The sequence below is a fragment of the Barbus barbus genome, assembly GCF_936440315.1.
Source record: "Barbus barbus genome assembly, chromosome: 35".
NCBI lineage: Eukaryota > Metazoa > Chordata > Actinopteri > Cypriniformes > Cyprinidae > Barbus > Barbus barbus.
Window position 1 is genome coordinate 2,685,754 of NC_136763.1, and position 25,163 is coordinate 2,710,916.

The 25,163-nt window shown below is 34.1% G+C and overlaps 1 protein-coding gene across 5 annotated transcripts; it reads right to left on the reverse strand.

Moving 5' to 3' along the window:
* Positions 1-525: 525 nt before the first annotated feature.
* Positions 526-22,524, reverse strand: LOC306854710 (DCC-interacting protein 13-alpha-like). Of its 5 annotated transcripts, none has more exons than XM_079392933.1 (24): positions 22,464-22,524; positions 22,170-22,276; positions 22,031-22,083; positions 15,481-15,579; positions 14,780-14,839; positions 14,620-14,691; positions 14,445-14,532; positions 13,178-13,219; positions 13,025-13,083; positions 11,999-12,145; positions 11,833-11,915; positions 10,504-10,662; positions 10,235-10,423; positions 9,169-9,211; positions 8,692-8,748; positions 8,483-8,574; positions 7,571-7,750; positions 7,403-7,452; positions 6,302-6,476; positions 6,038-6,074; positions 5,768-5,914; positions 3,137-3,187; positions 2,926-3,015; positions 526-2,455 (listed from the first exon to the last, which is right to left on the reverse strand). In XM_079392933.1, the coding sequence occupies exons 3-24, from the start codon at positions 22,031-22,033 to the stop codon at positions 2,306-2,308; spliced, it is 2,073 nt and encodes a 690-aa protein (XP_079249059.1). In that variant the 5' UTR covers positions 22,034-22,083; positions 22,170-22,276; positions 22,464-22,524; the 3' UTR covers positions 526-2,305. The 5 variants fall into 5 exon arrangements, with proteins under 5 accessions (XP_079249059.1, XP_079249060.1, XP_079249057.1 ...); XM_079392934.1 differs by having other exon boundaries at positions 22,170-22,299; positions 22,464-22,492; XM_079392932.1 differs by having other exon boundaries at positions 550-2,455; positions 7,403-7,455.
* Between the last annotated feature and the right edge of the window lie 2,639 nt (positions 22,525-25,163).

The following is a 25,163-nucleotide window of genomic DNA, read 5'->3' on the forward strand; positions in this document are numbered from 1 at the left end:
CCCGTTCCCGGGATTTAAATTCTCCTCTTTTCCTTGTGCCGCATCTCGAGCATTATGAGAAAGCAGTCAACTAGTGCCTAATCTTATTTACCTTATTTTCTACCACACGAGTTTAAAATAATAATAAAGCCTAATGCTGTTTAAACTAATCCTGCTGAATATTCCCATTCTCTCTTGACATGCAAGATGCTCCGGATCACAAAAGCACAATAGCTGCCTGCCAATTTGCTGGAAACAGCATGTAATAATTGTCCCATTCAATGGTGAATTGATCTCTTTTGGTTGCTTTTAATAAATGACTTGCTTGTTTATTTGTCTTGGGCTCTCGGAGAGTGCCGAGGACCCTGCGGCTCCATTGTTTTGCAAAGAAATGACCAATTAGACTTGTTTAAATGCAAACCAAATGAAGGCCAATTAGAAATGAATATCAAATCACTTAACTTACAATACAAGCCATTTACGCTTTATTTTTACAGAGTTTAGAGAGTTTGATGGAACTCATACTGAGATTGTTTTCAAATACTTGGAATTAAAAACTAAATGTTTATTAGGTAATATTTATTGTTAGGCACTTCAGAAACACATGATCTCTTGACACCTTAACAAAAAACATATATCTTTAGCACAACTGCTACATTTCTGAAAATATAGTATACAACACTGTTTAAATAATTATAGAAAAATCTACAAAAACGTTTCCAAAACCAGACCAGCATAACGTGCCTTAAAAATATCATATTTACTTTGGTGTCTAATAATAATGTGTTTATAGGTGGCATTTAAAAATTACAGCATGAAAAAAGAAGAGTACCTTAAAATGCTGTAAATATATGTATTAACCCTCATTAAGTTTAAATGTATTTTTATATACTTATTTGTACTTTTTTCAATTTTGGATTTATTGTACCTGTGTTTAACAATGGTAATGCCTGCTTGATATTTGAAAAAGTGTAATAAAATTAAATAAATACAATACTTTAATTTAGCTTACTTATACATGTATTCATTTATTTTTTATTTCATATTTGTTCATATTTCTTTTCAGTTTTGGATATACTGTAGCTGTAACAATAACACCTGTTTATTATCTGAAGAATAAAAAACATCCCTTAAAAAATTCAAAACTAGAGTAAAATAAAAAGACAATTTAGCATAAGATGAGTCAAAGATCATCAGCTCATTTGAAAGAAATTTTAATACTAATCTTCATTGTACCCCATAAATCCATCAACTGATTTTGTATAAAGACATTTAGACACAAACATTTTCTTAAAGGTTAGAAATAATCATTTACAAATTAAATGCTGCAAATCCTTCATAATCCACGGAACTGAAAGTGTCTCAGAATATGAACCATAAAGACTTCACACAAACAATCAAATCAACCAAATCAATGAATGAGACAGTATTTAATTCTCAAATAAACTTCCACCGTGAATATTTCAGTTTGCAATTCTATAACCTGTTTCTATTATCCATAAGCTGAAGCATTTCAATACATTGGGCCGTTTTGTGCAATGCAGGCTCCAAACATCTTATACAAAAAAAAGTATATCCCAAGATTAAAGGCATTGGATCACATAGACTTTAAACCAAAAATTAAGATTTTTTTTTCTTAGTGTTGAGATACAAACACTGAGTGATTACAAAACTGTCTATAAAATAAATCAAACAGATGTGTTTGTAGATAAATAAATAAAAATCAGACCTGTATTAATTACAAAGAAAATATAACCTCGTGAAATCTTTTTTAAACGTAGTAGGATGAACCTCACAGAAATAATCAAGAATGCCTCATATTTTAGAAAGAATTATTTTGCATGAAGAAAATGCCTGTTTTAGGACAATTAAGATATTTTTAATTACCATAATAAATCACTTTTGTAAAATTCCCTCTGAATTCTGTCACCGTTGACGTGAACGAAAACACATGCATCAGTGAGAACAGAAAACGAAGCCCAACATACAGTATTAATTCTGTTATTATTCACATGAGCAACATCTTCGAAACAAAGCAAGAAACGTCGCCTTACGTCTCCTCAGGTTTAGTTCGTCACGATAATGGATTCATTCACACACATACATATATAAAACCCTCTAAAAGCAAATGCAGTTCAATAACGGATATGGTCAAAAACACAGGATTCTTACAAATAATAACTTTTGAGAGGTTTGTGTCCGCATCAATTCTTTTTTATCATATTTTGCAGTCGCATATTACATTATTGTTTCTGCAGGCCACTCTGGAGAACCCTTGAAGAACAGGAAGTGATATTTGTGGAATCCAAGCACAGAACGGTTATCATCAAGCCTCTGATTCGCCCTTTTTCTGCTCCTCCTCTCCTGCGTCGCTGTCCTCTGATTGGCTGTTGCTAAGGACTAAGAACTGTCCATCAGCAGCTGGTTGGCCGGGTCGACTAGAGGCGGCTATCAAACGGCTTTGTTCTTCGAGATCCTGTAAGTTTTTTTTTTTTTTTTTGAAATTGATACTTTAATTCAGCAAGGATGCATTAAATGAACCTAAAGTGACAGTAAATACGTTTATAATGTTATAAAAGATTTATATTTCAAATAAATGCTGTTCTTTTGAACTTTCTATTCATCAAAGAATCCTGAAAAAAATATATCACAGTTTCCACAAAAATATACATTGATAATAATCAGAAATGTTTCTTGATCAGCAAATCTGCATATTATTTTGATTTCTGAAGGATCATGTGACACTGAAGACTGAAGTAATGATGCTAAAAATACAGATTTGATCACAGAAATAAATTAAATTTTATAATATTTTCAAATAGAAAACAGCAGTTTCACAATTTTACTCTTTTCACTGAATTTTTTAGATCACATAAATGCAGCCTTGAGAGACTTCTTTAAGAAACATTAAGAAAACGTGCAGATCCCAAATGTGTTTAACCTTACCTTCTCTATCTGTTTTTGTTTATCAAGTTGTTCCTGTTGTTTCTCCTTGGCTTTGTCTAGCTCTCTCTGTTTCTGTGTGGCTTTGCGGTCCTGTCAGGAGAAAAAAACACATGCATCTTCATGCATATCATCAGCATTATCAATTTTATTTGACCTGGCATTTCTGCACAGATCGAGTCATTTGAAATCAAATAAATGAAGATTTTCTCACCCTCTCAGAGTGGAGGGCGATCTGCTTCGCAAGTCCAACACTGTCACAGATCTAATATTCAAGAGCATCAAAAGATAAGCTTAAAAAATCTCTAAAATATCCTCTTTCTTTTTTTTTAAATCAGGTGTATGTACACATGTCCTTATTAAAGTAGAACAATTAAAAGGTTTATAAAAATAATAAAATAAAATAGATATTATAATATTATTTATAGTTACAATCAAATGATTTATAAATATATATATATATAGACTACAAAAATAATATACATATTTATTATATACATAAATATAAGTAGATAAATTATAGCATAACTTAATATAATAATATATGACAATATTTATTTATATTATAACTATAATATGTGTGTGTGTGTGTGTGTGTGTGAGAGAGTGTAAATTATAGCTTGCTATATTAATATTAAACATTATATAGTAATATAATATATAAATATATATTATTATAGTATTATAATATTATATAACATTAAATTATTAATGTAAGAATAAATTATATATTTTTAAGTATACTAAAATGTTTATGTATACTATATGGTATAATGTAATATAATAATATATATAAATATATATTATATTACAATTTTATATTTAATAATTTAATAATGCAATATTAAATTATTATAAGAATTTATAATTATATATGTAATGTAAATATATCAATTATACTACAACTTGCTTATATATGTAACCTACATATATTAATATTATATATTATTTTAATAGAAGATAACATTTCATTTATATTTCTATTAAATGTATATTTTATATACAGTGCCCTCCATAAGTATTGGAGCAGTAAAGACAAAATTGCTCTGTTGGCTGTGGAGTTAAGACATTTACAAATATGATTAAAAGATGAATATGAGACAAAATTACAGAATGTCACATTTTATTATTGGGTGATTCAACACATAGATGTTTTACCAAATAAAAAGAACAGCACTTTTAGAGTTCATCCCACTCATTGATGTGAGCATAAGTATTGGGACAGTTGAACATAAGGCAGATATAAAAGATTAAAAGCTATTATTTAGTTGCAGATCCCTTGCACACAATCACAGCAGTGAGTCTGTGACCCATAGACATCACCAGACTCTTGCTCTCATCCTTTGAAATGCTTTTCCCAGCCTTTAATGCAGCCAATTCCAATTGTTGCTTGTTTTGGGGAGTTTCTGCCTTTACTCTCCTCTCCAGCTGCTGAAATTCATGTTCAATCAGATTTAAATCTGGAGATTGACTTGTGCAATCTAACACTTTCCATTTCTTTGCCCTTATAAATTCCTTGACTGAACTGGCAGGGTGTTTTGGGTCATTGTCCTGATGCAATATGAAGCACTTCCCAATGAATCTGGTGGCATTTTCTTGAATATTGGTAGGCAAGATGGTTTTGTACCCTTCCAAATTCATTCTGCTACTGTCATCATACATTAAGTCATCAGTAAAGATGAGAGGGTCTGTTCCAGAGACAGCCATGCATCCCCATGCCATGACTCCACCTCCACCATGCTTTACAGATGAGGCTGTATGCTTGGGATCATTGCAGTTCCCTTTTTTTCTCCACATTAGTGCTTTCCCATCACTTAGATAAAGGTTCATCTTTGTCTCATCGGTCCATAAACACAGTTCCAAAACTCTTCTGGCTCATCTTTGTGCTTTTTTGCAAACTCTAATCTTGCCTTTCTATTTTTGGTGCTGGTCAGAGGTTTGCATCTTGCTGTGTAGCATCTGTAATTCTGTGTCAAAGTCTCCTGAGGACAGTAGATTGTCAGAGCATCACCCCAGCTTTCTGGAAGTTGTTGTTGATTTTACAGACATGTCTTTTAGGATTCATTTTCACAGCTTTTATGATTTGTCTGTTATCAACTACTGTTGTTTTCTCAGCTGATCAGGTTGTTGTTGGTTGCTGATGGTTTCCAAACTCTTGATTTCTCCATGCCCTTTGTTTTTGCTAGAGCTCTAACTGACTTCCTCTTTTCTTTTAGCATCCAAATTTCTTGCTTTTCTCTCAAAGTCAGCTCCCTCATCTTCATCCTGGTTTGTGTGTGTCATCATCGAATGCAGAAGTAATGGATATAACTGATACGACACATTCCCTGCTTTTAATATCTGAAGAATTAATGCAACAGGACACAGCTGATCACTTAGAAAGTCCTGTGAGGCAACTGCTCCAATACTTATGCTCACATCAGATAGAGGGATGAACTCTAAAAGTGCTGCTTCTTAGCTGGTAAAACATGTATTTGTTGAAACGGCTAATAATAAAATGTGACTTCTGTAGTTTTGACTCATATTCATCTTTTAATCATATTTGTAAATGTCTTGACTCCACAGCCAACAGAGCAATTTTGTCTTTACTGTTCCAATACTTATGGAAGGCACTGTAAATATTTTATACTAAATAACTAAATATATATATATATATATATATATATATATATATATATGTGTGTGTGTGTATATACAGTATATATATATATATATATATATATATATATATATATATATATATATATATATATATATATATATATATATATATATATATATATATATATATATATATATATATATATATATATATATCATTACTAAGAGATCAAGATATTAGTACCTTCTCTCCATCATTGTTTGACTCAAAGACGTAGCAGACTGTAACGGGCCGTCCATCCACTTGTCCTCCTGCAGTCTTCAGCACAAAACCAAACAAGCGCTTGTTCTCCTGATGTGACGCACACAGCGCAACGCTGGAGAGAGGAAACTGAGGGACAACAACAAATACTGACTTCAAAACAGCTCTGGATTCAGTCTGAACATCCAATATGAGTCTTTCACCGTTTGACCGAAAAAGTAAATATAAATAAATAATGGGTTAAGGACCTACCCGTAGTCTTGTGACTTGTGTCTGTGGGTCAATAAGCCTACAAATAAACAAACAGATCATTTTAAGAGACATAAAACTAAAGTGTAATGTAACCCTAAACCAAAATCTTTAAAAACATGATTTTGACATTTTCTGTGCAAAATTCTCTACCAGAATATGGGTGGCTTTGCACCAGAGTTCAGTATTTTGGTTTGGGGTTTGTTCAAATCACGACCTCAAAGTGATGCTTGACATATTTTCAAACAAACAAACGGCGTAACTCACTTGAGGCATTCACACGTGACGAGCAGATGAGACTCGGTCATCCTGAAGATGTTATGAATGGCTCGCGCTGCCAGGATCTGTCTCATGGTCTCATAAATGACGTCTGCGCTCTCTGTGGCCTTCACCTCCATGGAGCCCAGGAACCGAACGATGAAAAGCTGGTGCAGAATCGAGTCTGAAACGACACAAGAGACTCGGTCTGACTTCACATCAACATGAAATCAAAATGGAGAAATGCATTTTCTTAATAAAAGTCATATTGTGCACATATAAAAACTGATTTTATCATCTTGCATCAAAATGCAATAACTTTCTCTGCTTTTCTGCTAATGTGACCATACTAAAAATCATAATTTAATAAAATAAGATGAATATAAATCAAGTCCCGGCCTACGTTATGTCCCAGAATATTCTATTTCACCAGAAAATACATGACGTTATGTAAATTAAATACACTGCAAATTGCATTTCATGTTCAATTTAAGCTACTTAAGAAAATAGCACACACATAAATTTAAATTCTGTCATTAAAAGACAATTAAACATGAAGAATTTTATTTTTTTCTAATTATATCTACTTGTAATTTTTACTTTTTTTTTTTTACTCTTTTGAAATAACTCTTCTGCTCACCAAGGCTGCATTTATTTGATTAAAAATACAGCAAAAACTTATTATTTCTTATTATTACAATTTAAAGCAGATGTATTCTATGTGAATATATTGTAAAATATAATTTATTTCTGTGATCAAAGCTGAATTTCCAGCATCATTACTCCAGTCTTCAGTGTCACATGATCCTTCAGAAATCACTCTAATATACTGATTTACTGCTCAAGAAACATTTCTGATTATAATCAATGTATATTTTTGTGGGAACTGTGATATGCGTTTTATTTTTCAGGATTCTTTGATAAATAGAAAGTTCAAAAGAACAGCATTTATTTGAAACAGAAGTCTTTTGTAACATTTTAAATGTCTCTATGGTCACTTTTGATCAATTTAATCCTTAATGAATAAAAATAATAATTTATTTCAAAACAAAATCCTACTGACCCCAAACTTTTAAACAGTAGTGTATACATATTCTTTTATCAATGTACCTTCACTTTCTTCAGACTTTGACCCTCCAGATTCCCCAAACGGGTTGGTCCTTCTTTCAGTAAAGAGAAAAACACAAACCAGTGCTTAATAATTCCCTAATAACAATCAACACTCAATTGTTAATTTTGAAGCATTCATAAACAAAAACCAGAGATTCAAGCACAGACCTGCCCTGAGCGCTGCCCTTAGCCTGACTCATGTGCTCCTCACTGACGGGTGAGATAATGTCGAACTGAATGGGCGTGTCCGGAGCCACCAGCGAATCCAGAGACAGAGACGACAGCGCCGGAGACTCGGAGCCCACAGAGCACTGACTGCCTGAACGCCCCGTTTTGGGTCGACCTTGCCTTCAGGGGCAAAAAACACCAATGCATTCAGACAGAAAACATGGAATAATTTACAAACACATCTCTCTGGAGAGGCAATGAATGCTCTGCAGTGAATGGGTGCCGTCAGAATGAGAGTCCAAACATCTGATAAAAACATCACAATAATCCACACCACTCCAGTCCATCAGTTAACATCTTGTGAAGTGAAAAGCTGCATTAAAAATTAAACCCATCAAGATAATTTTAACTTCAAACCATCATTTCTGGACAAAATATAAGTCTATAATCCATAATAACGCTTCCTTCAGTGAAAAAATTCATCCACTGTTGTCTCTCACATCAAAATCCAGCCACATATTTGTTTAAAGCGGTTTTGTCTTGTAAACAGTGTTTGCATTATCATGGATTATGGACTCATATTTTGTCCAAAAGCAAGTTAAAGATGTCTTAATGATGGATTTATTTCTTACAAACATACAGCTTTTCAATTTATAAGATGTTAACTGATAGACTGGAGTGGTGTGGATTACTGTGATGTTTTTATCAGCTGTTTGGACTCTCATTCTGACGGCACCCATTCACTGCAGAGCATCCATTGCTGAGCAAGTGATGTAATGCTACATTTCTCCAAATCTGATGAAGAAACAAACTCATCTACATCTTGGATGATCTGAGGGAGAGGCCATTTTCAGCTAATTTTCATTTTAGGGTGAAGTATTTCTATTAGTGAGATGTTGTGCTGACACTCACGTGCTCGGTCTGAAACTCTCATGCCGCTGTTGGAAGGATGGTGAAGGTGTTACAGCCTCCAGAGCCGACTGATTCACTCTCGCTGCAATTTCCTGCCGACACAAGAAACATTAGCAATGACTGACTTTAAATTGCATTAAAGTTATTTTATTATATTTGCAGAGGTTTAGGTTTTCATGCATGACGGTAAGAGTAAATTCCACACTCACCTCTGGGTTTTCACTGAGGTATATCCTCTTAGAGATGTTGTTTATTGTTGCAATCCACTAAATCAAAAGAAAAACCATTTGAAATATTTTTAATTGGTGAATCTGTTGAAGCCGATTAAACGCATGTTTGCAGCATCATTACTCCAGTCTTCAGTGTCACATGATCCTTCAGAAATCATTCTAATATACTGATTTACTGATCAAGAAACATTTATGACTATTATCAATATTGAAAACAGTTGTGCTGCTTCACATTTTTTGTAAGCTCACATTTTTTAGGATTGTTTGATGAATAGAAAGTTCAAAAGAACAGCATTTATCTGAAATAGAAATCTTTTGTAATATTATAAATGTCTGCCACTTTTGATCAATTTAATGCACCCTCGCTGAATAAAAGTAGTAATTTCTTTCACAACAGTCTTTCTAACCCCAGACATTTGAACAGTTCTTTCATTTTGTGGTTAAATGTCTCCTCACCTCCTCACAGTCTTTCCTGCTCTCCGCTTGTAATATGACAGCCCTGCGGTACACAGAGAAACAGCCATTCACTGAAAGCAGTGACTCAGAATGACTCAATAACTGGCAGATGCACCGAGAAAGGACAAGACAGCCATTTACTTGCCTGATAAATATTCAATCGAGTTTAAACTGGATCAGCACTTGAAAATACACTGGCAGCACTTTAGAACTGTAGTGTTTACATTTCTCATTACTACACTAATACCAGTCGAACAGGAAAAGTAACCAAACTATCTTGGGGATTTCCACCCTCACTCTCAGATCATCCAAGATGTAGATGAGTTCTTCATCAGATTTGGAGAAATGTAGCATTGCATCAGTGTCTCAGCAATGGATGCTCTGCAGTGAATGGGTGCCGTCAGAATGAGAGTCCAAACAGCTGATAAAAACATCACAATAATCCACACCACTCCAGTCCATCAGTTAATGCCTACTTATGTTGAAAAGCTGCGTGTTTGCATCAAGATATTTAAATTTTAATTGTCTATAATTGATAATAATAACACTTCCTTCAGTGAAAAAAAGTCTATCTTCTGTTGTCTCTCACATCAAAATCCACACACATATTTGTATAGAGCGGTTATGGACATGTAAACAGTGCTTGATCTGTGCAGATTTCTCTCCTGATTCAGATGAATTTTTCACCTGGCTGGAAGCAATGGTTTAAATTTAAAATCGCCTTAATGATGGATTTGTTTCTTACAAACATGCAGCTTTTGTCTTCTCAAGATGTTAACTGATGGACTGGAGTGGTGTGGATTATTGTGATGTTTCTATCAGCTGTTTGGGCTCTCATTCTGACGGCACCCATTCACTGCAGAGGATCCACTGGTGAACTACATTTCTACATTTCTCCAAATCTGATGAAGAAACAAACTCAAATTGGAATTTACATTTAAATTTTTGGGGTGAACTGTTACTTTCGTAACCATAGATGACTACAGCAATACTGTAATAACTAATTATTGAAGTATATACAGTCGTAAGGACTGCACAAGACAGATTTGTGCACTTAAAATCTTACTTCTTGCCATCAAACGCTGTGATCTGAAAGCAGAAGCGTCGGTCCTCACAGTCCACCGCCATGACGGAGCAGTTGTCGATGTCCATAACGAGACCTCCGGCCACATCTCCACGTGATTGGCTCATGAGGTTTCCTCCTTGCGTGAAGAAATACTGACGCTCCCAAGTAAACGACACCAGACCTGTTTTACTGGCGGAGAGAAGAAGATGATTAGAAATGCAGATGACTGAAACACGGAAATGTTGACTCGGCGGCTGATGCTGTTGTACTTGCGAGTGTTGAGGTAGCCAGCTTTGCGGGTCAGGTTGCGGTTCACCGGGATCTTGCTGGGGTCCGGGTCGGGCATGTAGAGCGGGTCACTGGCTGCTTTCAGGTCTTGAATTGCCTGATCCGTCGCTTCAGCATCGCTGTCCATTTCCCTGCGAACACTACAAGCACAAAGAAAACAAAGTCAAGCTCACAAAGTCATTTCGGGAGTAATCCATTAACTAGTTTTCTCATTTGCAGTAGAACACATGCAAAAAAAAATTATTTAATGTACTGTCTAGTTAAATTAACAACCGAAATGTGATTTTATGCAAATATCATGCAAAGAACATTTTATTGACAAGCGCACTCAAAAAAGGAACGATAGTGTGCAATACTTTACATTCGGTATAAGATACACTACTGTTTCAGGTTTTTTTTGAAAGAAGTGTCTTCTACTCACCAAGGCTTTTTTGTAAGTTAATATATTTTTAAAATGTAATTTATTCCTGTCATCAAATCTGTATTTTCAGCATCATTACTCCAGTCTTCAGTGTCACATGATCTTCAGAAATCATTCTAATATACTGATTTACTGCTCAAGAAAAACTTTAAACAGCATTTATCTGAAATATACATTTCTGTAATATCATAAATGTCTTTACTGTCACTTTTGATCAGTATAATGTGCCTTTGTTGAATAAAAGTATTAATTAATTATACTGACCCGAAACTTTTGAACGGTACTGTACATACTAAAATTATTTTGGCAGATAGGGATCATTATTGATTCATAATTAGCTTTATGTAATGCAACTGATATGATGACATAACAGATGCAACATCATAAATCCCCTTTTTTGCCCTTTTCCACTGTTAACATTGAAATCAGTCCAATTGTTTATTATCTATCCTCACCAATAAAGTTTGAATTAGAAAAATAAGCTCTGATATCATCTGTTTACAATATTGTAATATGTTGCTGATACTTAGCCAGACTAATCAGGCCGATACTGATATGTGCACCAATATATTGCGCTTAAATCAATACTTATAACACAACTAACATGCCATAAATTATGTATTATGACAGATGCATATTTTTTTTATTTCCACTTTTCAGTTTCAGTCATTTTATGTCGTTTGTAATTTTTATATTTATAAATAATATATACATTTTTAATAATATTTATATTTTATTTAGCATTCTGCTATATAATAAATATAATTTATGCAGTATATTTTTCTGTTTAAGTTTTAATATTTTTAGTGCCTCAGTTGCAACATTTCTGATTTTCATCTAATACAAATCTTTACATCAGTTAACAATACCAGCATGGGTTGAAACTCACTTCTGCACGCTGGCTCCGATGTTGGTGAGAAACTCCTCCCACTGCTGCGTCAGATTCTCGGATCCCAGTTTGAAAAAACTGATCTGAGCAAACAAGAATGAATTATAAAAGGACTCTAGTATTATCAGATGTGGTTATGAATGGATAATGAGGGTTATATGATCACCTGCGCCTGCATGTATCCCAGCAGCGGCTCCAGCAGAGCGATCTTCTTCTTGTACTGCAGCATGTTGAGCGATGCAAAGTAGTGCATTATGGTCTCGTGCTGTTTTTTCCTGGACGTGTAGACGTCCTCCATCACTTCATTCTTCACCTGCAGTGAACGCATGCATGATAGGAATTAAATATACAACAGGACATGATATTAACAATTGGGAATTGATTGGACGGTGAAAAATCTCTCTGAATAAAGCAAAGATTGTACATTTTGAAAAAAATACTATTTCAGTCTTTTGAAATGTTCCTTGCTTTTTCTTTCTTGTTTGTGAAACTTCCAGCAATTTCTGAGTAAAAATCGTTTCTACACCAAATTTTGTTTTCGGGTGCAGTTAAATGCAAAAATAAAAGTCCTTGGTAATATCAGTGAAAAAATGATTTCAAAGTAGCTTCAGCTAGTTTCCCATTCAACATTTTTCATTTTAATTTAGTTTGATAACCTGATGTACTACAATAACTAAAACTGAAATAAAAATGAATAAAAACTACACAATAAATTTTTTTAAAATACAACAATATTACTAAAACGTTAGCCGAAAATTAGAGAAACATAAAAATAAAATCGAATTCAAAATATTAACAAAAATATAGTAGTGTGTCAATAATACTAAAATAAACTGGAGCAAATTTGATGTAAGTTTATGATTTGGAATAATATGCACTGATGAATTGTTCACAATAGGATCAAAATGTGCATTACTTGCATAACTTCATCTTGACTTTCATCTACTGAATAGTGAGATATTTGTCTAATATTTTCTTGTTTTTTATCCTAGACAAGGACACAGGTACCTGCCAATGTATGTCTCAGAGGAGCAGATGCTCATCTATCAGAGGTCAGGCCAACTCTCAGTGTGTGTTTTATTAAATGAGCACACACACACACACACACGTTACACTCTTCTGTGTCATTATCAAGACTGCAAACCAACCAGCTGTCAATCATAAAACACTGTGAATTCTCAAAAAGCCACACCTTCTCGTTCTCCTTTCGTTTAGACAGACGACTGTATCTGTGGATGGCCGCGTCGTGATCTGAAATCAAATATGTTGCACATAATGAAGCAAAAAGTAATGGTTACATTATCATATTATGCAGCAATTATGTTGAAAAAAATAAAGTGCTTACCATGACTTGCAATCTGAAACACTTCCTTCAGGATGACAATTTCTAGAGACAATTAGAGGAGCAAAATAAATGTGTTATGTAAGAGATAATGCACAGTCAGTCAGATTATTACACAAGGAGTATTGGTCAAAATAAAAGAAATCTAAAACGCCTAAGTAATCATTTTCTTTACTTATATTTTTTACAATTTTTTATTATTTCAGTTAGTTGCAAAGGCATCATTTAGTTTAACTTGATATACTAAAATAACAACTAAAACTGAAAGATAATACTAGAAAGCCCCCCACCTTCCAAAAAAACAACAACAAAATGACTAAAACTTAAGTAAAATTAAAATGAAATTGAAAAAAAAAAAAAAGTATAATAGTATGTTAGAAATATTAAGATAACACTGTATTAAACAGCTACTAAACAAGCATGAATCATCAATTTATAGGTCATTTACTTTATATGTGAGCATTAACTGAAATGAAACAAAATATAAAATAGATTTAAAACAAATTAGCTATACTAAGATAACTATATAGACATAAAAAAAGGCAGCGGCTATTTGCACCAAGTGCAAATAGCATATCTTTTTAGTGACAGATGCTATTTACACTAAATGCAAATAGCAATGGATTCTATTTACACTGTTAAAATAGCAAGATTTTGTGCTATTTATACTACTTGTTGCAAATAGTGGCAATTATCTGCACCTCAGTATTGTAGTACATTATAAAACAATACGCAATAATAACGTACTGAGTGTAAATTATCATTTTAATTCAAATTTATTAAATGGATGCCACCTTATTGGGACAATAAAGCCCTCTCTACACCTACCCGATACTTTATTTTCAACTTTTTGATTATTTCCTTCATTTTTATTGAAAATTAATGCCTTTCTGATGCGATATGAGATTTGAAAAGGGAGAAAAAAAATGTTTGGCAAAAGGTGGGCTCGAACTCGGGTCGCTCGCGTCAAAAAGCATACGCCTTACCATCTACGCCACTGAAACTGATGTTGAACTAGCTTCTTTTCTTAATGTTGACTAACCCAATCACACGTTAGTGGGCGGAGTTAGTGTAAATAGCCTTTGCCAACAAGATGGGCTATTTGCACTTAGTGTAAATAGACACTCCGTAAAAAAAATGCACACATACAAAAAACGCCTTTGTATATTTAACAATCAGCATACAAAAATATTTGACCACAGAGTAGCAGACCAATCAGAATGAAGTATTCTAGAACGCTCTACTCCCATAATGCACTGCTGTCTCCTACCTCTCAGGTCTCTCTCCTGAAACTGTGTGATGGGGAACATCATGGCGTCTGCGAGCTGAGTGGAGAGAACGGCGTGACACGAGCTGAGCTGAAAGAAAACACACAGAATCACACGTGAGTGAAATCACACACACACACACACAAGACCTTCATTAGTGACTGATGATGTTCTGACCTCGTCAATGACTTTGGAAAACTGCTGCAAAGTGGAGCTCATGACCTCATCATCACCGCCCAGAGGAAAACGCTGCAAAACAGAGACAGCTATTGAACTATAACAGGGAACGGACAGAGAACTTAAGAAATGTTTAAAAAGATCAAAAGGCAGAAATCACCTGTTTCTCGTAGTCTTTCAGTAATTTAGACGTGAGATGTGTGGCAGCACTCAGTTCATTCTGAAAGCAGAAGCACACGAGTCTCACAAAAAAACAACAACATACAAATCATTTATACCCCAAAGTCATACAAATTATTATATGCATGAAAAAAAAAATTCGGACTATTTATTCTGATTTTAATATTATTTAATGATATAAATATGTGTTTATGTATTATTAATAATAATAATTCATTTTATTTAATATAATATTGTTAAATAACTATTTTAAAATATCAATAATTTATAATAGCATTATATAATGAATATTTATTCATATTAATATACTGATATTCTCATTGATAATAATACACAACAGTGTAATTATATCTCATATAATAAATATTATTATTTTAATTACATTATTATTAATATTAATATATATATAATTATTAGTAGTAGTATTTTATTGTTATTAAGAATAATTTATAGTAATAATATATAATGCTATTATCTCGTATAATAAATATATATTATTCTTTTAAATATCATTAACAACAACAATATATTATGGTTGATATTTAAAATATTTACATACATAATCGACCTTAAAATGGGTTTTATCTTTTGGTTTTGGTATGTAATGTGATCATGACAAGATCTTGTGTGTGATTCATCTGTTATGTCACTATTATAATGTAATTATGGATCATATATCACCTGGGCGTCGTAGATTCTCTGCATGGCTTTGAAGAGCTGGCTGAAATAACTGGATATGGCTGCGGTGTCTTCCTCAAACACCCCGAGCAGAGAGCGAGTCTGGAAAACACCAGCACTGTTCAGACATGACTGCAATATGCTATTATTATCATCAAATGTGTTGTTTATTAACAAATTGTGGATGCATGTAAAACAAGGCCTCAGACTTTATTTGTTAAGCTCAATTGTGAGATCTCAAACTCAATGTGAACATCTCTGATTGATGAGTTTCAATAATAACATTGATCATGTGAGTAAAGCAAGACCATCTTACTGCAGTTTTCTTTTATATTTTTGACATGATTTCAGATTCATGTGTTTTCTAATAACTGAGCATTCACCACCACCCATCACAAATTACAGAGCTCCTAATCAGTCAGATCAAAGCATCAGGATGAACATGCAGGAGATGTTTATTATGATCAATGTTTATTTATTTATTTCTGTTAGCTTGTTGGCTAAATGCTGCTGATTTACCTGCGGACTGTCCTCCAGAGTTTCCTCTATCGGTAATGTATCGATTCCCGGCATGACTGTAGATTAACGCAACGAGCTATTTAGAAACTATTATTATTCAGAAACAAAAATCACAATGTTATGATCTTAAGATCTTCGCTTTATTCCTGACAAATCAACACCCACCCAGATCCGCCCACAAACGCGGAAGTCCCGCCTCCTCCCACCCGCTGATTGGCGGAGGCGCTGTGGATATTATGATGACGTCCGCGCTTTTTTATAAGAAATAAAAGTTGCTCTCTCCGATAGTTAATAATATTATATTAGCGAAATATTTCATCATTTTTTTTTGTCAGAATCACACTTTATAATATTTATAAATTCATTAAAAACATTTCAGAAGTATGGCAGGCTGATAGCTGTTCAATATTTGTCAAGGGTTGTATTTCTATAAAAGGAAAAATTAAATTAAATAAAATAAAACATAAAAAGGAAAAGTGTGGCTCCTATACAAATTGCATGAGATGTTAGTGTGGGGAAAAATTAAATAGTGTTAATTATGATCAAAATAAAAATATGTTATGAGGCAACCTTTTAAATAATTTCTTATTTATTTTAATTTGTTAAAAAAATACATGCATAAAAACGTTAGCCTCCTAAAAGTTATTTCTATATAGATAAAAAGCTTCTTTTCTTTTTTTTTTACACAGATATGCTTCCACTTTTCTTCATAAACAAATGTATTAATGGCTATATTTTATTAAAACAAATATTTATTTGAACAAATTGAGTTCTATACATATTCGTTAACATTAAGACTCTGTTCATATTAACTGTATTTAAAGAATATGCACATATTTCTGGACAAGACGTCCATCATGGAGTGTCCATTATACTTGCGCTGAGCTGTAATTGTATGTTTCTACAGGAGTGTGTTTGGCATTTCTGAGCGTAGAGATCATATTCTTAGTATAGGATGTATTGCTTCAGTCGGTCTGGTAACGGAAGGAAGCTCATGAAGATCGGAGCCCTCAAACCCAAACAAGCCCTGATCTTCAGCCGACAGAGATGCTGCAGACAGCGGACGTTCTCTGTGAGGAAACAGATGATCATTTACATTTATGCATTTAGCAGACGCTTTTATCCACGACATTGCATTCAAGTTTGATCTGAAACATTAAAGTGTGACAAACATGCAATAAAATAAAACATCAGGACCACACCACTGTATATATATATATATAAATTCATAAATACATATATATACATAGGCCTATAACAAAAAGAAAACAAGTAGATGGAATAAAAAAAAGAATAGAGAAAGCTAGTATTAGTGGCCATTTTTTAAAGAAAACAAGCAGTTAGAAAACAAATAGAGAGGGTCAAGTCAACAAATAGATTAAATAAAATTAGAATAGAATAGAGAGTGCTAGAGGCTCAAATAAAGAGTTTTGAACAAACCTTGAATTTTGCAGATTTCAGGCCACTGTTTCTGCTCCATGAGCACAGCCTTCAGTTTAGAGCAAAAGGTCACATGATCGACGTAATCCAGCATGATGTGGACCATGCTTCCCGAGAGATGCTTGAGCCACGAGACAGAGATGACCTCACAGAACTACAGCGAGAGGAAAAGAGCGTTCAAGACTCGGCAGAAGCGTCAGACGTGAACTCACCAGTTAATGACGGTGTCACTCCAGCCCTCGTAACCGTGTGGCACGTGCGATCCCTCCCCATATGGACAGTCAAAGCATCGCTCCACATGATAGCTGTAGTTACACAGCATCCGCAGCACCACCTCGTCCTTCAGCGCGTACTGTAAGGCCGACGGTCGTGATCCCACTGTCATCCACTGCGTCCCACGACGTAGCAGCAGAGCCAGAGCCCTTAAGTTAATTATACAAATAAAATAAAAATTTCCTTTCATTACTTGAAATAAAATAAACATCAACTGAAATATACAGTAAATACAGTAGTGGCCAAAATTGTTAGAGCACTAATATTTTTCATAAGCTAAAAAAATTTTTTTAAGTCAATTATTTCTTTCTCTTGCTGTATTGTGTCAGAAGAAACCTACCTGCAAAGCTACAGTACTGTTAAAGTTTTAGGCACTTGTGTAAATATGTTGTAAAATGAGGATGCTGTCATAAATATATTTTCTATGAGTATTATAATGCATTTTAAGTTTGTTTACAATTATTTAACTTATGTAATGATGCAAGTTTGATCAAAAACACCTATGATTTGGTGATAATGCTTTTATAAAATAAACTTTTAAACTTTCTGTTCATTCATGTGACACTGAAGACTGGTGTAATGATGCTGAAAATTCAGCTTTGCATTACAAAAATAAATTGCATTTTAAAATAAAATATATATTATAACAGTTATTTTTTTTTTTATAATATTACAAAATTTTAATGTTTTACTGTATGTTTAAATGCAGATAAATGCAGCTTTGATGAGCAGAAGAGACTTTTTAGAAACATTAATAATCATAATTTTTGCAAAGCAGTATACAGTATGTACTGGTAATATACACATCATATTTAAATATTTAAAACCATTTCACTTTTAGTTTATTTAGAAAATTTAAGCCTGGATTGTTTACCAAAGAACAATGGTCATCGTCGCCCATTTCTGTGTGTTGCAGGTGATTTTATTAATTCTTTCCTATTAATTTTCATACATTTTGCTAAACTGTTGATAGTTTCATGTGTTTACTGAAGTCCACGGTGTTACTCTAATAACTTGCAGACATTACATATTCTAATCTAAATTTTGATAAATACAGGTCCTTTTCAAAAATTAGCATATTGTGATAAAGTTCATTATTTTCTGTAATGTACTGATAAACATTAGACTTTCATATATTTTAGATTCATTACAACACAACTGAAGTAGTTCAAGCCTTTTATTGTTTTAATATTGATGATTTTGGCATACAGCTCATGAAAACCCAAAATTCCTATCTCAAAAAATTAGCATATTTCATCCGACCAATAAAAGAAAAGTGTTTTTAATACAAAAAAAAAGTCAACCTTCAAATAATTATGTTCAGTTATGCACTCAATACTTGGTCGGGAATCCTTTTGCAGAAATGACTGCTTCAATGCGGCGTGGCATGGAGGCAATCAGCCTGTGGCACTGCTGAGGTGTTATGGAGGCCCAGGATGCTTCGATAGCGGCCTTAAGCTCATCCAGAGTGTTGGGTCTTGCGTCTCTCAACTTTCTCTTCACAATATCCCACAGATTCTCTATGGGGTTCAGGTCAGGAGAGTTGGCAGGCCAATTGAGCACAGTAATACCATGGTCAGTAAACCATTTACCAGTGGTTTTGGCACTGTGAGCAGGTGCCAGGTCGTGCTGAAAAATTAAATCTTCATCTCCATAAAGCGTTTCAGCAGATGGAAGCATGAAGTGCTCCAAAATCTCCTGATAGCTAGCTGCATTGACCCTGCCCTTGATAAAACACAGTGGACCAACACCAGCATCACTGACTGTGGGTACTTGACACTGGACTTCAGGCATTTTGGCATTTCCCTCTCCCCAGTCTTCCTCCAGACTCTGGCACCTTGATTTCCGAATGACATGCAAAATTTGCTTTCATCCGAAAAAAGTACTTTGGACCACTGAGCAACAGTCCAGTGCTGCTTCTCTGTTCAAAAGTGGCTTGACCTGGGGAATGCGGCACCTGTAGCCCATTTCCTGCACACGCCTGTACACGGTGGCTCTGGATGTTTCTACTCCAGACTCAGTCCACTGCTTCCGCAGGTCCCCCAAGGTCTGGAATCGGTCCTTCTCCACAATCTTCCTCAGGGTCCGGTCACCTCTTCTCGTTGTGCTGCGTTTTCTGCCACACTTTTTCCTTCCCACAGACTTCCCACTGAGGTGCCTTGATACAGCACTCTGGGAACAGCCTATTCGTTCAGAAATTTCTTTCTGTGTCTTACCCTCTTGCTTGAGGGTGTCAATGATGGCCTTCTGGACAGCAGTCAGGTCGGCAGTCTTACCCATGATTGCGGTTTTGAGTAATGAACCAGGCTGGGAGTTTTTAAAAGCCTCAGGAATCTTTTGCAGGTGTTTAGAGTTAATTAGTTGATTCAGATGATTAGGTTAATAGCTCGTTTAGAGAACCTTTTCATGATATGCTAATTTTTTGAGAAAATTTTGGGTTTTCATGAGCTGTATGCCAAAATCATCAATATTAAAACAATAAAAGGCTTGAACTACTTCAGTTGTGTTGTAATGAATCTAAAATATATGAAAGTCTAATGTTTATCAGTACATTACAGAAAATAATGAACTTTATCACAATATGCTAATTTTTTTAAAAGGACCTGTAGAAGCTAAAACAAAAAATAATTTTTGTTACTTAAAATTAAAATAAACATTTAAAAAAGATTATTTTAGCTAGTTCCCAAGACACTATTTTTTCATTCGCATAACTAAAACGAAAACTGAAATAAAATTAATAAAAACTACAGAGATATTTTAAAATTTGAATACATAATATTCCATTTTAAAACTAAAGTTACATTTAAAATGGAAATAATAATTCGTCAGTTAAACTAAAATAACACTGCATGAAATCTTAATGGCAGCTAATAGGATAAGCACCAGAATTTGAATAAAATTCATTAAAAATAATGAATATAGCATATTAAACTAATTCATTTTTTTTACAAATTCAGTTTTTCGCTTCTCACTCCAATGGAAGAGTGACCCGTGGGCTTTTCTGACCTACAACGAGAGGCGAGTCTCCCTCCTTATCCAGGGCGTCCGGACTGCTGCCGTGGTCCAGCAGGAAACAAGCGTTGTCCAAAAGGCCTTTCTCCACCGCTAAGAAGAGAGCCGTCTTTCCCCGATGAGTCTGTCTGTGTTTGGCATCCTCAGGAGAGGCTGATGAACCGAAGAAATCACAGTCATTGCTGTCGTAACACATGAGATCAACAATGATGATCAGAAACAATGAGGATCCTCACCACAGACCGTTACATGTGATCTCAAGGATGTTCTGTAGAGGGATGTAGCCTGTGTCGTCTTCTTCAGAGTAAGCTCGCTGATGGACAGTCATTTTACGGGACTTTTCATCACCTGATAACACATCCAGAGAAAGACATGAGTGAACAGAAGCTTCTTAACCAGCTGAATTATTCTGGTGAACTTCATAGCTATGCTGTTGTTACAGTTCAACTGCTAGACCAGCAACAAACGAGCAGAAACCTGGTACAACATGAAATTAATGAAGTACTTTCAGAATGCACATGCTGTTTAAATGTGATGATAATCAGTGTAATTAATCACATATTCAGGTGAAACTCATAAAACATATCTAACAAACAAATAAATAATACATCTTATTTTTCTTAATGAAAAGGATTATTTTAGAATGTTATAATATATTATAATATTTTTCAAAACAAATTTTAATTGTAAAGTTTTTATACATGGTAGATTTTGTTTTAATACTTTAATTTAACTTCATTAAAATACAATACAATATTTTTAATGCTGAAAAAAATGACTGTACCACACAATCTAACCTAATCACCATTAGACCAATACACAGAAAATTACAATGAGAGTTTGTGAGAAATTAGCTTAATTAATTGTCATGAAAAATATTGTACAATGCAAAACCTTAATTGTCCTGATAATCATTATACAATCAAGCACACCTCTCAAAAAATGCATTACTTCAATGAGAAAAAATAAATATAGTATTTATGGAAGTATCTGCTTTGATTTCATCTGATTTTAATAAAAAATACCCCATCATTTTCTTATAATGTAGAACAAATGATAATAATAATAATCTCCTTTGAGAATATAAGGATAATTGAAAAATGACTACTATTACTATAATAATAATAAAGTATAAAATAAGTAAACACATACACTAATGAGAAAATGGGTGAAAATGTGAGTATTTGTCATGAATACATTGATTTAAAATATCCAAATATAAATAAAATACACAGTTTTTTACAGTTTGCCCCTTTTTCTTTTTCTTTTGGGATGAAATATGACCTTTGTGTGATTGATCCATTCATACCATGCTTTATTGCATTGAATATCTTCTCTCTCTCAGGGGTGATCTGAATGATCCTGTAGACAAAAATACAGCGTCTTTCATCCATGCAGCAGCAGCACAAATGAATCTGAACTTATTGAAAGTGTGAAGTGTCTTTGACCTGCAGGATTCACCGGAGAAAGAGCTCCTGACCTGCTCGATCATCAGTTGAGTCGCCACATCCTCATCAATGTGTCCAAATCCATCACTGGATGCTGTTCCTTTAATCTGTGATAATGTGTCAATAAAGTCTGTCAATATAATCACAGAGCGTAATAATTCATTCATTTTGCGTGTCTGGATAAATATAAAAAGTAAATGATTTACACCAACTCTCTTTAGCTGCACAATCAGGCTTACGAAAGTTTAAAATGGCATTTTATCCTAAATATTAGGCTTTTTATTTTCACGTTACCAAGTGTTGTTGCTGCGTCGATCCAGTATGTTTGGGGGGCATCGCTTTGGTTATTTAGGTCACAGGTCTTCTATAAATACCTAGTCATGAGACACAAAAGGGCACTTCAGAGGATCCAGACTTCTGATATGAACTTTCATCCTGTCATTCTGCAATAAAAAATCATTTTTGGACATCATTATTGCTTGATGCTTTATGTACAGCGGGTTTTGTCATACAGGGCTTTATATCGTATTAATGTTTTAAGGAATGATTTGATCTGATGAGGAATAAAAACCACTCAGGCTGTAAAAACGTGTGAGGAAGAATGCTGCATTTGAGAAAGAATAATAATATGCTAAATATCTTATATGAACACCAGATGGTGACGCTGAATGTGTTTGAACTCGGCGTGTTGTTCTGAATAGAACAGTCTAGTGCAGTGGTTCTCAGTTCCAGTCCTGGGGGCCCCTGCTCTGCACATGTCTCCCTGACTTAACACACCTGACTGAGATCATCAGCTCGTTAGGAGAGAGATCCATGAACTGAACTAATGAGCTGATGATCTCAATCAGGTGTGTTAAGTCAGGGAGACATGCAAAATGTGCAGAGCAGGGGCCCCCAGGACTGGAATTGAGAACCACTGGTCTAGTGTACTCCTTAGTATGCACTAACTGCTGTATTTTAATGTAAGCGTGACTTCCGGTGTCATTCGCTTCTAGTTATATTGCCTGTACAAAGACATTGCAATGCAAACTGGTATTTGTTATCATATTATTTTGAGGCATTATCATGATCATAAACCCGCTGGTTTGTAGCACAAATAGGCTAGTTACCATTTACTTTGTTATTCTTCTATTTAGCCTATTTAAGTCTTACAGAAAACTATGGAAGCCCATTTCCATGACAAAAAAAAAAAAAAAAGGTAGGCTAATTGTGACTTTTTTTCTCGCAATTGGGAGTTTACATCTTGAGATTCTTGCAAGATATAAACGCTGCGAGATATAAACTGGCAATTTTGACTTTTCGCAACTCCCAAGTTTTTATTTTAGTCTTTATTTTTCAGAATTGCAACTTCTCAAAAAGTTTACATTTACAAAGTTTACAATTCCGACTTTATAACTCACAATTTCGTGTTTATATCATGCAATTCTGAAAAAAAAATGTTTCTTTTTTTTTATTATTATTCAGTGGCAGAAACAGGTTTTCATAGAAAATAGCTTCCTTCCACATTGCAAAATCAAAATCAGTAAAAAAAACTAGGTGCAGTATATGCAACATCCACACTTACACATCAACTCGTTGCTTGTTTAATTCAGTCACTGATGTCCAGTTAAATACATAAGAAATATTATTTTGCAGTTTAAATTTTAATAATATCTTTGACAGTGCAAAGAAATTGATTTAAGTCATTATTTATATATTACATTTACATTGCTTCTGGCTGCATTGCAGTGTAATACTTTCTATGTATACAAAACAATTTGCATATACTGTGACAGTTTAGATATTATGCAGAAACAGGACAAGTATGTGTTTAGCCAACTTCGAAAATGTTATATTCTCTGGATATAAATAAATGGGCTATATGAAACAGAAATCTTTATGCATTACACTGCATAGGTTATCATCTCAGAAATTAATATGATTGTTTTGCGTTTTTAATCTAATTTCATGTAAAGGGCCACATTTTGGAAGTCTAATAGAATAAAATAAAAGCAGCTAAATAGACGTAGTTAAAAAAAGCAGCAGTAATTTTTGAGAAGAGCTGCATCAGCAAGTTAAAGAAGTTGACTGTTCTGCCTGTGGAAATTCATTAAACACTTTTCATAAAATAATCATAAAAATCTCTCACAGGGTTACGAGGTTATTCAGTTTGGGAACAGAAACACGCTGATAATTGCATATTAGCAAGATATGTGACAGCGCACAAATACACTAGAGAAAACTGCTTTAACACACAAAGTACTTCAGGTTTTGGGTTAAGAAGAATGAAATTCAGCCTCTGGCTGATGAGAGGTGATGGAATTAGGTTCCAGGATGATTCTAGGCCATGCAGGATGGGCTTGACACCAATCTGACAAAACATATTTCATCACTTCATATCTCACCTTATGTGTTCCTGTCCTAATCTGCCCAGAATCCTCTTACATTGCACTATTACATCTGTCTTTTTGGAAGGTGGTTTGTCTCAGTCTGTAATCTCCTTCAGATGTGTCTGGGCCGTGTGCAAAGAATAAGGATGCATCAGATTTGAGTGCTGCATTTATTAATAACACATCTGCTAACCTATAATGCACCTAGTGACCCCAGACTTCTTAAGGTTTATCTGTAAATTATATTGATTGTATTAATGAAACGTGTAATTGCTGTAACGGAAGAAATGCACTGGTGTGAATCACTTCAGCTGATACAGAGGCATTTGAATCCCAGGCTATATTAGAGATCAATAAACCTGACCTTACTCTGATCAATGACAACTATAGCGATTGTCGCCACTGTTTAACATGAGATGCAAATGTTCAGAAGTAAGGTAGTAAGCAAGGCTTGGTTTGGTCACTTCTTTTAATCAAATTATGTCAAATTATATTCAAAAATGGAATTTTAAATTGTTTAAATAAACAGCATCTGTCAGACAAGCTAACCAATCAAATAAAATAAAAGCAGATGCAAACTAAATAGGACACACAGGCTAAAGAAAATACCATTTATAATAAAGAA

Coding starts and splice junctions, on each gene's coding strand:
- LOC306854710 (XM_079392930.1), bottom strand. CDS start 16,050: ATGCCGGGAATCGATACATTACCGATAGAGGAAACTCTGGAGGACAGT. Junction 13,220..14,444: donor TCAGGAGAGAGACCTGAGAG/GTAGGAGACAGC, acceptor AATTGTCTCTAG/AAATTGTCATCCTGAAGGAA. Junction 9,212..10,234: donor ACAGCGTTTGATGGCAAGAA/GTAAGATTTTAA, acceptor TGTGTACCGCAG/GGCTGTCATATTACAAGCGG.